The 13,870-nt window shown below is 54.1% G+C and overlaps 1 protein-coding gene and 1 pseudogene across 1 annotated transcript; one reads left to right on the plus strand and one right to left on the minus strand.

Annotated features, from left to right (window-relative positions):
* Positions 1-1,762, plus strand: LOC103303702 (epidermal growth factor receptor substrate 15-like; annotated as a pseudogene).
* Positions 1,763-3,437: 1,675 nt separating this feature from the next.
* LOC103303701 (leukocyte immunoglobulin-like receptor subfamily A member 6) lies at positions 3,438-13,830 on the minus strand. Its single transcript, XM_054710387.1, is given in 13 exon segments — positions 3,438-4,461; positions 7,574-7,887; positions 8,189-8,232; positions 8,628-8,848; positions 9,071-9,373; positions 9,528-9,815; positions 11,573-11,875; positions 12,128-12,424; positions 12,637-12,686; positions 12,688-12,940; positions 13,086-13,385; positions 13,548-13,583; positions 13,703-13,830. Coding segments are annotated over 13 exon segments (2,565 nt in total). The 5' UTR covers positions 13,737-13,830; the 3' UTR covers positions 3,438-4,339.
* Between the last annotated feature and the right edge of the window lie 40 nt (positions 13,831-13,870).

The raw sequence follows: 13,870 nt of genomic DNA on the forward strand, positions 1-13,870 counted from the left end.
ATGGGCGTCTGCCCAGGTGTGAGTGTGAGGCTCACCTTTGGGGTGGGCCCTTCTGGGCACCTCCCAGTCAGATGCTAACTTAGGGAGACAGGAAGCCACAGGGCAGGGCTAATCCCACTCTCCACCTCTTTGTGTCCTGAACATAGGACAGCCCTGAGAGGGATTTTCTGTGGAGCAGCAGGCGTGTGTGAGGGGAGCATCCAATAGGAATGAACGTGAAAGGGAAATCCCAGGGGTTGAGAGGAGGGAAGGGTTTGCCTCCTCCGAACCCTCCCTTTCCTCCCCGCCCGCCCCTGTCTGTCAGTCCTTCTTTCCCCTCCCCTGCAGGATGGGGGCACCATGGCTGTGCTGGCCCAGCTTCCCTGACACAGTCATCAAGTGGGACCCCTTCATGTGAAAAATGCTACAGACAGGGTGGTGCGGGCCATCCCTGAGGGTATTGGCTGCTGATGCTGCTGCTTTCCTGAACAGATCAGGCTCCCAGATCTAACACTGGGAAGGTTTGGGCTTTAGCTGACCCAGAAGGCAAATGTGTCCTGAGCAAAGGGCAATTGTTCATTGCTCTGTGCTTGTGCATGTACCCAGAATACATTGCAGGTGTCACTGAGGAGGTTGAACCTGCCTGTTCCTCCACCAAGACTTCACCACACCCATAGTCTCTTGCTGGACAGCGGGACCTCTGTAATGGGGCTCCCATGGGCTGTAAAATCTGAAGACAAGGCCAGACATGGTGCCATTTTTTTTTATTGTTTTGAGCCCTGTATGTGGATTCCTGTCTGTGATAAAGGGAAACCAGTGCCGCTCACCTCGAAGCTGCCTGTGGCTGCCTTTGGAAGCGTCTGTGACCTGAGTGGTGTTGGCCATGGGGCGAAGCTCACAGAGATGAGTCTACAGGTGCCATGTGCTTGGTGAAGGGCACATTGGAGAAAGCACCTGTGCCCATGTTCTGGCCTCCAGCCTTGTGCCACCTGCTAAGAGGAAAGCATGTGTTGGATCCCCTGCAGAAAAGCTAAAGAGGATGGCATCTTCCTGGACACTGACAGGACATGGATGAGTTTGTGTCTGGATTGGAAGTTTGTGAGATCTTCCTGGAGACAGGGTCAGCTTCTCCCTGACTAGCCTACCTTTGGGTGTTATGTGACCCTGTGGGAAGCTTTCAAAGGACATGTTTGCCTTGGCTTTTCACTCAGTCAATCAGATGTTAACAAAGGGCATTGATCCTCCTCTCATTTTTACTCCTGAGATGCTGCCACCACCCGACAGGGCCTGTTTAGGAAAGAGCACCATAGGACCCAGTCCTGCTCTCAGATTTCTCTGCTATTAAGGAGCTAGATGCCCTTAATAATGACACCATTGACTCAAAGAGGGACAAGAATAATGTGCAAGATGACCTTAAGGAGAAAGAAGGTACTCAATTTCTAAAAATTCTCACCTGAGAACATGCTTAGAGAGAGAGAAGGAGAGAGGGAGACAGAGCAACATGGATGTGAAAGGGAAGCATTGATCAGTTGCCTTCTGCAGGTGCCCCAATTAGAGACTGAACTGTCAACGCAGGTGTGTGTCCTGACCTGGAGTTGAACCAGCAAGCTTTTGGTGCACAGGATAATGCTCAGCCAACTGTGTACCTTCAGCTGGGCGAAAGATATACTCTTCAACAGAGAACGGCGTGAGCCTGGGTCTTCAGGATGAACTTCAAATGCTAATCTGCAAAGACTACAGGCCCAGGAACAGCAAGGACAGGTTCTCCTTATGGGCTCGATGAGCAGGAAGCCCAGCTGTAGGAGCGACTCAGGGAAGTAAATCTAGTGCACTGAGGTGGCCAACCTGGTCACATCCCTGGAAGCTGAAGGAACTAGTCAAGAGTCACAGATTTCCACTTCTGAGGAAGATCTGGCCAAGCTAGGGAAGAGTGGAGTCACCTACCGCAAAGGACAGCAGGATTGGGGGAGAGTGTGAAGTCAGGCCAGGGCCACCTTGGACCGCCTCAGTGGTTCCTGTATGGTTCATAGCAAAAAATCCATTCAATGCAAATGGATGAAAAGGAAACTGAATGAAAGAGCTGGAAATGCAGAGTAATCACTGAAAGTGGTGCAGTCACTGATCATCAGAGAACACAAAATAAAACATAGTGAGGTATCACCTTCACAGTCAGAATGGCTATCACCCACAAATCAACAAATGACACTTGTTGGTGAGGATGTGGAGAAAAGGGAGCCCTGGTCCACTGCTGGTGGGAATGCAGACTGGTGAAGCCATTATGGAAAACGGTGTGGAGTTTCCTCAAATAATTGAAAATGGAACTGCCTTTGGCCTAGTGATTCCACACCCAGAATATAGTGATTCCTGCACCCAAGAACCCTGAAACAGCAATCAGAAAGAACATATACACTCCCGTGTTCATAGAAGCCCAATTCACAATAGCTAAGATCTGGAAACAGCCCAAGGGCCCATCGGTAGATGAGTAGGTAAAAAAGCTGTTACATTTACACCATGGAATGCTATGCAGCTGTAGACAAGAAGGATTTCTTATCCTCTTAGACAGCATGGAGGGACCTGGAGAGTATTATGCTAAGTGAAATAAGCCAGTTAGAGAAAGGAAAGTATGACATGATCTCCCTTGTATGTGGATTCTAAGGAACAATATAAACTGAAACGTAAAACAGATCCAGAGACATAGAGGCACGGAACAGACTGTGGAATCTTCCAGGGAAGGAGGAAGTGGCTGGGTAGGTGAGGAGAAATTAACTGGGGGACTTGTATGCATATATGCACAGCTCAGGGACACAGACATTGGTGTGGAGAAGGCCTGGGAGGGGCAGGTGTGGGGAGCGGTGGTTCATGAGAATGGATTGGCGATGCAGCTGCAAAAGAAAGGTTTCTCCTGAATTCAACAGTGACAGACAATGCAATGAGGAAGACCCATCAACTGTAGCATCAAGGTCACGGCAGATCCAGGTGCAGGTACAGACTTGGATATTTTTCCAGTTTGATATTTTTGTTGGCAGTGATCCTTTCAAGGCTGATCCTTTTGGGGAAATTGGTCTATTTGGAGGTGGTTCTTTCAAGGGTTCGGATCCATGTACATGGGACAGCTTTCTCCAGCAATCTCCTCCTGACCCTGTGGCCACGTCTGGTGCAGAGCCTTTCATGCAGCCGGCATCAGCAGTGACCCTTGGGTAGAAACACTGAGGCACCGTGATCCTATGGCTCCAGGTGGAAGGTGGTTGTTGCAGCCAGTGATTGGCCCACAGACCCGTTTACCATATTAACAATGGTGGGAACTATTCCTATTGGAACTGCATGTGTGACCTCCAAACTGATGGATGTAAATGTACAAACCAAAAAAATCTGAATCAATTTAAAACAGGTCTGGAAAATTGATAAAAAGTGACATAAAACAAACCTTACGCATTACTTAAATAAAATGATGCCAACAATTCAAAATTACTTATTTATTATCAAAATATTATAACTTCTGCTCAAGAAAGCAGAGGAAGTAAAGGAAGTACTCAAATCCTCCCATGACCACAACAGTAGTTGTTCTAAACTACAGAACAACCATCTTTCAGAACCATCTGGAATCTTGGTGAACAGAAGTCCACAGGTAAGGATACAAAGAAGAAGCCACATGGAGATGGTAGGAGGGTGGAGATGTGCAATGGGCTGGACCACATGGAGCAGGTATCAGGACTTTGTTTTTTTACTTAGTTCTTCTTGGTTGAAAAATAATCCCACAGCCTGGCCAGTGTGTGTCAGTGGTTGAACATCGACCTATGAACCAGGAAGTCATTGGTTCAAATCCCGGTCAGGGCACATGCCTGGGTTGCGGATTCCATCCCAAAAGGGTGCGTACAGGAGGCAGCTGACATTTTTCTCTCCTCAATGTTTCTATCTCTCTATCCCTCTTCCTTCCTCTCTCTCTAAAATCAACAAAAACATAGTTAAAAAATAAAAGTAAAATAAAATGAAACAATCCCAATTTTATGAAGATACCACATTTTGTTGGGATGGATGTGACCCAGCATGAAGGGGTGTATAGATGTGTATACAAACCAGCCATGTGGGACGAACCCTCACATCACAGGGTGCGAACAGGAGGGCAGTGATGGAGAATGAGCAAGGACAGGGAGGGAGGGAGAGCACCCCAGGTGGATGGAGGAGGCGCCCTCTACAGGTACATGGCCCACGTTCTCCTGCACCCAAACCTCGCCTACCACATCTTCTCTCCTGGACATTCTCAGCAGACAGTTTCCCCAACTGTGGTCCATATTCTCTTCTGGGGTCATCAGATGGGCTCCAGGGCTCCCCCACTCTGAATGGTGCGTTGTTGCCTCTGTGTTCACATCCTGGCTACATTGAGGATCCTTATGGGGTTGTTTCGAGCCTGAAATAGCAGCACCGCAAGGACCAGCAGGACCAAGCCAGCCACGCCCATCCGGATGAGATTCTCCACTGTGTAGTCTTGAGGATGGGAAAATAAGAGTTGTAGGTACAAAAGTCTCAGAGGTCAGCGCCAACCCAACCCTTGAATTCTGATGTCTTCCCTGAGCTCCCACCTCCCCTTCACATCAGCAGCCCAGTGGTGTCTGAACTCAGCACCTTTTCTGCGTCACCTTGTAAGAGTGTCCCCAAGAACTGAGGATGAGAAAAGATATGATCAAAATTCAGAAATAATTAAGAGCTGGGCGTTCTGTGTTCAGCCTGAGACTCAAGACCCCATGAGCTTATTCCCCTACAGCTGAGAGATTCCCGTTCTCAATAGCTGGGGACCCAGAGTCCATGGAGGAGGGTGTGGTGTCAGGGGCTCCTGAATCTCAGGAACACGAAGGGGTGAAAGTCTAAGCTGGTGTCCTTCACCCCACCCAACCCAGGCCCCTGCGCTCTGGGGTCCGCATTTTCATCCTCACCTGGAATTGTTCATCTATTAATTCTTCTATTAACTCATTTATTTATTTGCTAGAGGCCCAGTGCATGATTGAATCATGCACGTGTAGGGTCCCCTACACGCTTTCGCTTTTGATCGCGGGGGAGCTGGGTGCCTGACCACTGGTGCACCAGGCCTTTCAGAAGCCTCTGGCTCAGTGGATGCTTCCAAAAGGCCTGGTGCTGGAGCAGACAGGCACCCAGCTCCCCCGCTTTTGATGGTTTGATGGTCCCAGGTGGGACGTGAGCTCGCTGCCCCAGAGGCCCTTTCTCTGCTGCAGCACAGCCATGGCGCAGACGCTGAGCTCGTGTCGCTGCTGGCGACGGGAGCTTAGCGTCCGTCCCGCTTGCCCAATTGGCTATCCCGGCCACCACGAGTCCCGCCCCCTGCACCTCCCACTGGCCCAATCGTGGGTGTAGCGAAGTGATAGTAATTTACATATTACCATTTTATTAGGTAGGATTAAATATATTTTTATAGATTTCAGAGAAGAAGAGAGAGAGATAGATAGATAGAAACATCAATGATGACAGAGAATCATTGATTGGTTGCCTCCTGCACACCCCCTAATGGGGACTGAGCCTGCAACCCGGGCACGTGCCCTTGGCCAAAATCGAACCTGGGAACCTTCATTCTATAGGCAGACGCTCTAACTACTGAGCCAAACCAACTAAGGTTTAACTCAATTATTATACAATTATACAAATGAGTATCTATAGTGGTAGATTTACACTGAGTGGCCAGATTATTATGATCTCTGATCGCATAATAATCTGGCCACTCAGTGTACTTCTCTTGAGCACCTCATTTATTTGATATCAAAGATACTATAAATCGTGCACCTGATCAGTTTTCCCCTTTGCACTGGCTGACAGAAAGCTCAGGGCAAGTAGGTGGTTGATCTCCAGCAAAAGTCTAGAATACCTTTGGTGCCCATTTGAGATACAAATACACTGAGTGGCCTGATTATTATGCATTCAGATCACAATAATCTGGCCGCTCAGTGTATTTACCAAATGAAAAATGTGGGCATATGGATGCTAATGGTGTGAGTTTTTGCTTTATCGCAAAATACAACAAAGTCATAACCAAGGAAGTCCACACTTCTGGTTCAAACGTTATGTCACAGAGAAAATCCCCCTAATTTCATTATTGAGTGAGCACCCAAAGTAGGAAATCATGTCAATCTGTTACCCTATTTTGATATAAAATCTAACATATAAACAGAATTATTGACCTCTCCTCCTTACAGTGATTCATGCAATAACTCTAATGTCAGCTCCGCAATTCAGATAATGCACATGGACGATCCGCGCCACTCAGTTGGGTTAATATCCAAATGGGTGACACCAAGAAGCCTTTGTAATGGGTGTCATGTGGTTAAAGGTCAGAGAAAAGGTAATTATGGGGGATGTGTATCGGTCCCCCCAGAGGGCATTCCTAGTAAACCCTAATGAAACAGAAGATCCTATTGGAAGAAAGCGGCCAATATAAAATGCAAATTTGTAAGTGGATTTGCCTTGACAGAACATTTGGTGTGAATTAAGCCTTCTTCTGCAGGGAAAGCTGTGGCCCATTTTGTTCTGTCATTCCATCCTATGGGACGTGGAGTGAGAAAAATAGGTATGCCATCGGGAATAAAGAAGTGACATTCCCTTTGACTGCTGGGGATTATAACTTTATATCAGAGGATCAACTGAAAAACAGTCCACAGGGAGAGTCTTTGGGAGGCTAACAGGCCATGATATAAGTGTGTCCAAACAAGAGCTTTCCTATGTGCACTTACTACCATTTAGGAAATCTACAGGAATCACACCGCTTACTCACAAATTACAATATTAATTGTGCAGTTCTCTATGTGGGCTGTGCATTCACTCAATTGTACAAATAGCTGTCACATGCTTCTGAAGTTCATTTGAAAATGTGTGTGATAAGAAGACTTTATATAAACAAGAAGTTGTTCTCCATAACAAATGTCTGAATTTAATCGACTGCCAATGAAAATAGGAATAGAATACTAATATTTCTATCTGGACTCCGTATAATGTAAGCTAAATTGTGAGCTTATGGATTGAAGTACTGCCTGAAGGTTCTCTAACAAGAGCCATAATAGACCCGTGTGCACAGAAACCCTGAGCAGAGGTGAATGCACAGAGTCTGGGCAGGAGGCCATGGTCCCCATGAGCCTGCGTCCCCATGAGGCCTGCAGGGTCCCTCCTTATTCTCAGGTGAGCACCGAGGTCCTGGAGGCCTCCAGGTGAGCACAGGAGGCCATGAAGTGTGGTGCCCATAAACAGGATGCTTCTCTCTATAGGGGGTTGTCCAATGGGGGCTGGGACTACAGGGACCCAGATTCTGAGATGAAGACATCAGGAGGTGAGTGCTGAGGGGATCTGTGCTCTCTGCTCAGTCTAATCACATTCCTTCTCATTTCACTCACATCTCACTGGCACTCCCTACCCTTCATCTCTGCTGAGGTTCAGAATGGGGTTCAGGAGTGGGAGGTCCTGTCTGTCTCTACTCTCTCATGGGCTGGACCCTGCTCTGTGGAACCTCCTCCCCTTCCTTGTTTATTACTGTCACAGACACTCCCAGGGACAGGGCCCTGAGCCGACTGAGCACAGAAAGGACGGGGTCAGGGCTCCTCACCTGAGACCAGCAGCTCCAGGGGGTCACTGGGCTGTGACAGCAGGTAGGGGGAGGAGCTGTTGGAGCCAGAGCACCTGTAGGTCCCCTGGTGGCCTGAGCTCACAGGACTGAGGGTGAAGGTTGCCTGAGCGGGTGCAGACGTGTTGTGCAGACGAAGGTGCTGGGGAGGGTCCAGTGACCCCTCCCTGTGCAGGTGGAAGGTGTCCAACCAGATCTCAGACCCACACCGCAGGGTCACGGTCGCTCCCCTGGACACAGAGGGTCCCGGCTGGGCTGAGAGGGAGGGTTTCCTGTACATTCCTGGGGAGAGGAAGGTTGTGGTGTGTAGAGAGCCACCCCTCCCTCACGCCCTTGACCCTGAGCTGAGGGACCTTGGCCTTCTGCAGAGACTCTGTCTTTGCCCCTCCCTAGCTCCTCTCAGTCCCCCTGGATGGGTGTGTTTTATCTTCATGACCTCACCCCCTTTCTCCCTCCCTCCCCTAGACCTCTGCCCAGCTCAGCCTCTGCTCCAGGGCCCTCTCCTGGACCCCATCACCCCCAGGTGACCCTGGGCCCAGAGCCCTGAGCAGACCCTCCGCACAGCGGCAGGGCTGGCTCCTCACCTGCCACCAGGATGTCCAGGGGGCGCTGGGGGCCGACCACGCAGAGGAGCGGTAGGTGTTTAATGAGCACCTACTGTGTGTGAGGTAAATGCTGGGGTCTGTCACTCATCTCCTCTCACCTCACAGCAGTCATGCACCAGGGATTGCTGACCCCACCACCCACTTCACTGAGGCTCAGAGAGGTTAACCACGTGCCCCAGGTCACCCAGCCTGGACGGGGCAGGGCTGGGACGGGAACCCAGACTGTGGGTTCCCTGTGCTCTCCTCATGCTGCCCCCCAGGGGGACACCAGCTTCGTGCTGTGGGCTCCTCCTCTGCAGGGTCCTGTCCACGTCTCATCTGGAGCTGAGGGTCCTTCCTCATTACCCGCCCCCAGCACAGCAAGGACAGGAGGGGCAGGGTGTGGTGTGGACTCTGAGTCTCCTGAATCTGTCCCTACCCACAGGGCTAATGTAGCATCTGTACCGGCCCCCGTGGGTGCGGTTCACGGGGCCCAGGGGGAAGGCGGGGCTGCGCTGCCCATCGAGGCGCTGGGGGTGCGTGAGCCCCTCGTCCTTGGTCAGCGCGAATCTGTCAAAGCCGGCCTCCGCGTGGCACCGGAGGGTCAGGCTGTGTCCAGGCAGCACCAGCGCGCCTGGCTGGGCCGAGAGGGCGGGCTCCCTGTGCACACCTGGGAGGAGGGGACAGTGGCACCAGGGGACACCCCACATCGCCCACTGGGCCGCAGTGACAGGTCTCACATGTCCCTCCCTGAGCCTCCCGCCTGTGGGTCTGTCCCCAAGAGGCCAGTGTCACTGACCCCATGAGCCCAGCGCTCCACTGGGCACACAATTCAGGTCTGTCATTTGGGGCCCAGGAAACAGATGGTATTGAATAGGAACCAGGTCCTCATCTGTGACCTCGATGTGCAGAGGGGCACTGGGCTGTGACCACACGTTGGGGTTGGAGCTGCGAGAACCATAGCATCTGTAGGTCCCCCCATGGGAGGGGCTCACGGGGCCCAGAGGGAAGATGGCCCTCCACCTCCCAGCATGCTTCCTCCATTCTGATCCCATGTGTTGGGGCAGGTCAGCCCCTCCCTCCTTCAGCAGATGGAAGGGGCCCGATGTGACCCGTGAGCTGCAGGAGAGGGACACGTTCACTCCTGAGGCCACCACAGGGCCTGGCTGGGCTGAGAGGGAGGGTGCACTGTCCACTCCTGAGGGAGGAGAAAGGGTCTGTGTTAAAGGGACCATCACCCTCATGCCCCCAGGTGTGGACTGTGAGGGGTGGGGTCCCCTGAGGCCACACTTTATTCCCTCTGCCTGTGACCTGGAGCCCACAGTGGGGAGGGGACCCGGTGTCTCCCTTACCTGTCACCACCAGGAACAGGGTGTCACTCCACTCTGAGAGTATGTCCCCAGCGGTGTAATATGCACACTGGTACAGCCCTGCGTGGGATGGGGTCGTGGCTCCAATGAGGACACCGGCCTTGTTGCTGGAGTCCTGTGGTTTCCTCGTTTCCCAGGGCTCAGAGCCCCTCTCTTTATACAGAAGGTAGGCACTAGCCTGCAGAGTCCCCTGACACCAGATGGTCACGGGGCTCCCCTTGGTGACGATGGGGCCTGGGTCAGCCCAGATGGAGGGTCTGGGGACGTCTCCTGGAAAGGAATCAGACATGAAATATCAGGAGAGTCCTTCTACCATTATGACATGTATGAGCCAGTGATGTTGTTTAATGAGCACCTACTGTGTGTGAGGTAAATGCTGGGGTCTGTCACTCCTCTCCTCTCACCTCACAGCAGTCATGCACCAGGGATTGCTGACCCCACCACCCACTTCACTGAGGCTCAGAGAGGTTAACCACGTGCCCCAGGTCACCCAGCCTGGACGGGGCAGGGCTGGGACGGGAACCCAGACTGTGGGTTCCCTGTGCTCTCCTCATGCTGCCCCCCAGGGGGACACCAGCTTCGTGCTGTGGGCTCCTCCTCTGCAGGGGCCTGTCCACATCTCATCTGGAGCTGAGGGTCCTTCCTCATTACCCGCCACCAGCACAGCAAGGACAGGAGGGGCAGGGTGTGGTGTGGACTCTGAGTCTCCTGAATCTGTCCCCACCCACAGGGCCCTGATACACGCCCCCCTTGGGAAGTTTTGGCTGGGGGCTCTGCCTTCCTGAGCTCTGTGAGCCCTTATGTCACCTCATCTCCCAGCAGCCTGTGAGCAGGATGGGACCAGGGTTGAGCAGACAGGAACCCCACACTCAGAGGAGAGAGGGGACCGCTCAGCCCCACAGCAGGAGCAGCAGAGCCTGGAGCTGACCCGGGGCTGATCCACCCTGTTCCCTCCTCTGAGCTGAGCCTGAGTTGAGGGGACAGGACCTGGGTGCCCGGACCCTTGTCCTGCCTGTCCCTCCCTGTACAGTGTCACCGTCACTGAGACAGAGGGGACAGGCCCCATAACATCACGTCCTGGGGGCTTCCCTCTGACCCTCTCCCAGGAGGTCAGGGCCAGAACCGACAGGAAGTCTAAGCTCTGGACAAGGATTCTCTCCTTTCACAACTGGAGACACTGAGGCCCAGGCAGGGGAAGGGGGTGTCCAAGTCAGCGTCTCCAGATGGGCCTGAATCCCTGCAAGGCTGAGCCCCTGTCCCTCATGTAGGCACCCACCACCTTTCCTCAGAGACGCTCACTCCGCTGTGGCCTGACTCCATGTAGGGGAGCCTCTGATCCTCAGACCATCTGGGCATCAGGATGACAGGTGAGGGAGGGGCTGTCTCCTCCCTATTAGCGAACAGCTCCCCCTCCCCCAGCTGGGCCCCACACCTCTCTCAGCCATGCCCTCCCTACCTGTCCCCTGCCTCACTCCTCAGCAAACCTGACTGTGTGGTGGGGGAGGGTTGAAACCTCCAGTTCCTGGAGCCCCTTGGTTCACTTAAATCTCTTGCCAGCTCCCAGCCCGCCCTGGGACACAAGCCTGTTCTTAAGTGTCTGGGCGGAGGAGGGGCCATTAGATCCTCTGAGAGACTGGGAACTGCCCTGGGGTGGTCTGTGCCTTCTGTGAGCAAATGGGACCCAGTGGTTCATCAGCTGTGGACATGGGCCCTGTGTGTGTGGGGGGTGGGTTCCTAGGGGGTCCTGGGAGGACAGAAGGGGGTGAGGGTCTGGGGTTGACCCTAGAGTCTCTTCCTCTCTCAGATCCTCCTGCATCTGCCCTGTGGACCCTCAGGCCCTCCCACTGTCCACAGGCACGTTCGGGACCAGGTGAGGGGCAGGGGTAGTGAGGGATTGGGGGGTCTCCGAGGGGCAGATCTCCTCTGGGTGACCATCCCTAGAGCCCCTCACTCACTTTCAGCCCATGATCCTTCTGGGGACAGAACCCTGAGCTGACAGCTCAGCAGACAGGGTCAGAGGACCTCACCTGAGACCAGGAGCGCCAGGGGCTCACTGGGGTATGACAGCAGGAAGGGGGAGGAGCTGTGTGAGCTGTAGCACCTGTAGGTCCCCCCCTGGGCTGAGGTCACAAGACTCAGTGAGAACTGTGCCTGGTATTTCTCAGTTCGGTACTTTGATCTCAGACGCAGAGGGGGATCGGCTGCCCCCTCCTTGGACAGAAGGAACGTGTCCCTCCAGCTCCGTGACTGACACCGCACTGTCACGTTCTCTCCTGAGGCCACCCTGGGGCTTGGCTGCACCGAGAGGGAGGGTGTGTCAGACAGCCATCCTAGAGAGAGAGAGGGAGGGTGAGGGCTGCCTGTCCACCATGTTCTGCCCTGAGAGTCACCAGGCCTCTCTCTGAGGACCCTCCTCTCTGTCTGTGTCTGTTTCTCTGAGTCTCCCTTCTCTCCTCCCACCCTCCGACTCTGTCTCTCTCTCTCTCCCTGAGACCTGCGCCTTCATTCTGGCCTCACCACCTGAGACCCCAGCAGGGCCTGTGCAGAGTCTGGGTCCCTGACTGAACCCACTGGCTCCTCACCTGCCACCAGGATGTCCAGGGGGTCACTGGGGGCCGACCACTCAGAGGACAGGTTGTATCCACCGTAGCATCGGTACCGGCCCCCGTGGGAGCTGCTCACAGTGCCCAGGGGGAAGTGGGCCTGAGAGAGCCCAGCCTGGGGCTGCAGGACAAGGCTCTGGGGGAGGTCCTGTCCCCCCTCCTTGTGCAGAGCGAATCTGTCATAGCCGACATCAGAGCGACACTGGAGGGTCAGGCTCTGTCCAGAGGCCACGATGGGGCCCTGCTGGCTCAGGAGGGAGGGCTTCCCAGACTCACCTGGGGAGAGCAGACGTGAATTACAGGGGCTGCTCCTCCCATAATCCCCTTCTCCTGGCCTGGCCCCCAGGTCTCACTGTCTCTCTGTGTGTCCGTAACCCAGGAGCCCATGTGCTCCCCTCACCCCACTTCTCGCATGGGACTCCCCTCACAGCAAAGATTCCAATAATGTCTGTGCCTCAATCCATGGATGAGACAATAATGGGACTCACCTGAGACCAGGAGCTCCAGGGCATCACTGGGGTGTGACCACACCTGGGGGCCTGTCCCTGTAGCAGCCATAGCATCTGAACGTCCACCTGTGGCTGGGAGTCAGTGGGCCCACAGGGAACAGGGCCTGGGACTGCCCACTGGGCTGTCGCTGTGAGTCCAGGGTCCAGGAGAGCCTGTGATCTCCTTCCTTAGTCAGAATGAACCTGTGAAATCCCTGCCATGAGCCACACTGGAGGGTCACGTTCCCTCCTGAGGTCACCACAGGGCTGGGCAGGGCTGAGAGGCTGGGTTTGCTGTAGGATCCTAGGAGAGGAGGAGGCAGCGTGTTAAATGGGCTCACACCTCCCTCATGTCCCCCAGGGCTGGGCTGTGAGAGGGAGACACCCTGAGAGCAGACCCCCTTCCTGAGGGCAGAGCCTGAGGCTGGGACCCCTGAGTGTCCTCTCACCTGTTGTCACCAGCTCCAGGGGGTCACTGCGCTCTGACCAGTTAGTGTGGCTGAGATAGGAACAGCGATATCTCCCTGCATCATTGTCTGTCATGTGTGTGATGGAGAAATTGGCCTTGTCCCCGGGCTGCTGTGGCTTCTGACTATTCCATGATGGTGGGCTTCCCTCTTTCTCAAAACGGTACTCCTTAGTCCCTTGGGTCCCCTGACAGGAGATGGTCACGGGGTTCCCCCGGGAGATCACAGGGCCTGGCTCAGCCCAGAGGGTGGGCTTGGGGAGGGGCTCATCCGAGAGGATCCCTGGAAGGAATCAGAGGCTGGATCATAAGACATTCCCACACCTGGTCCCCAGCTCTCAGTCCTGGATGCCCCCCATTTGTCACACAGATCCTGCCTCTGCTGCCTGGGGGTGGCCCTTGTCCCCAGTAAGGAGGTGCATCTGGGATACCTGGGGAGACTCACCTGCCTGCACTGGGGTCCTGAGGCCCACACTCAGCCCTGGAAGAGAGTCCCTGTGAGAGGTTTGCCCTGAACCCTGAGCAGCACCTTCTTCCCCATGAGCCCCCTGAGTCCTGGGGTCCTGACAGACCAGGGCTCCCCTCGCCCTCCCATCTCACCGAGGCAGAGCAGGGCCCTGAGGGTGGAGGTCATGATGTCTTCTCCCTGAGGCCTCAGATGAGCAGATGAAGGAGATGGCGGGGCTAGCAGGATGGACAGACAGACGCACGGGTTGTGGTCACTTAGAGGCCGATCCTCTCTGTGTCACGTCAGCAGCCTGCAGGTGA

This window comes from Eptesicus fuscus, chromosome 21 (assembly GCF_027574615.1).
Source record: "Eptesicus fuscus isolate TK198812 chromosome 21, DD_ASM_mEF_20220401, whole genome shotgun sequence".
In the NCBI taxonomy this organism is placed as follows: domain Eukaryota; kingdom Metazoa; phylum Chordata; class Mammalia; order Chiroptera; family Vespertilionidae; genus Eptesicus; species Eptesicus fuscus.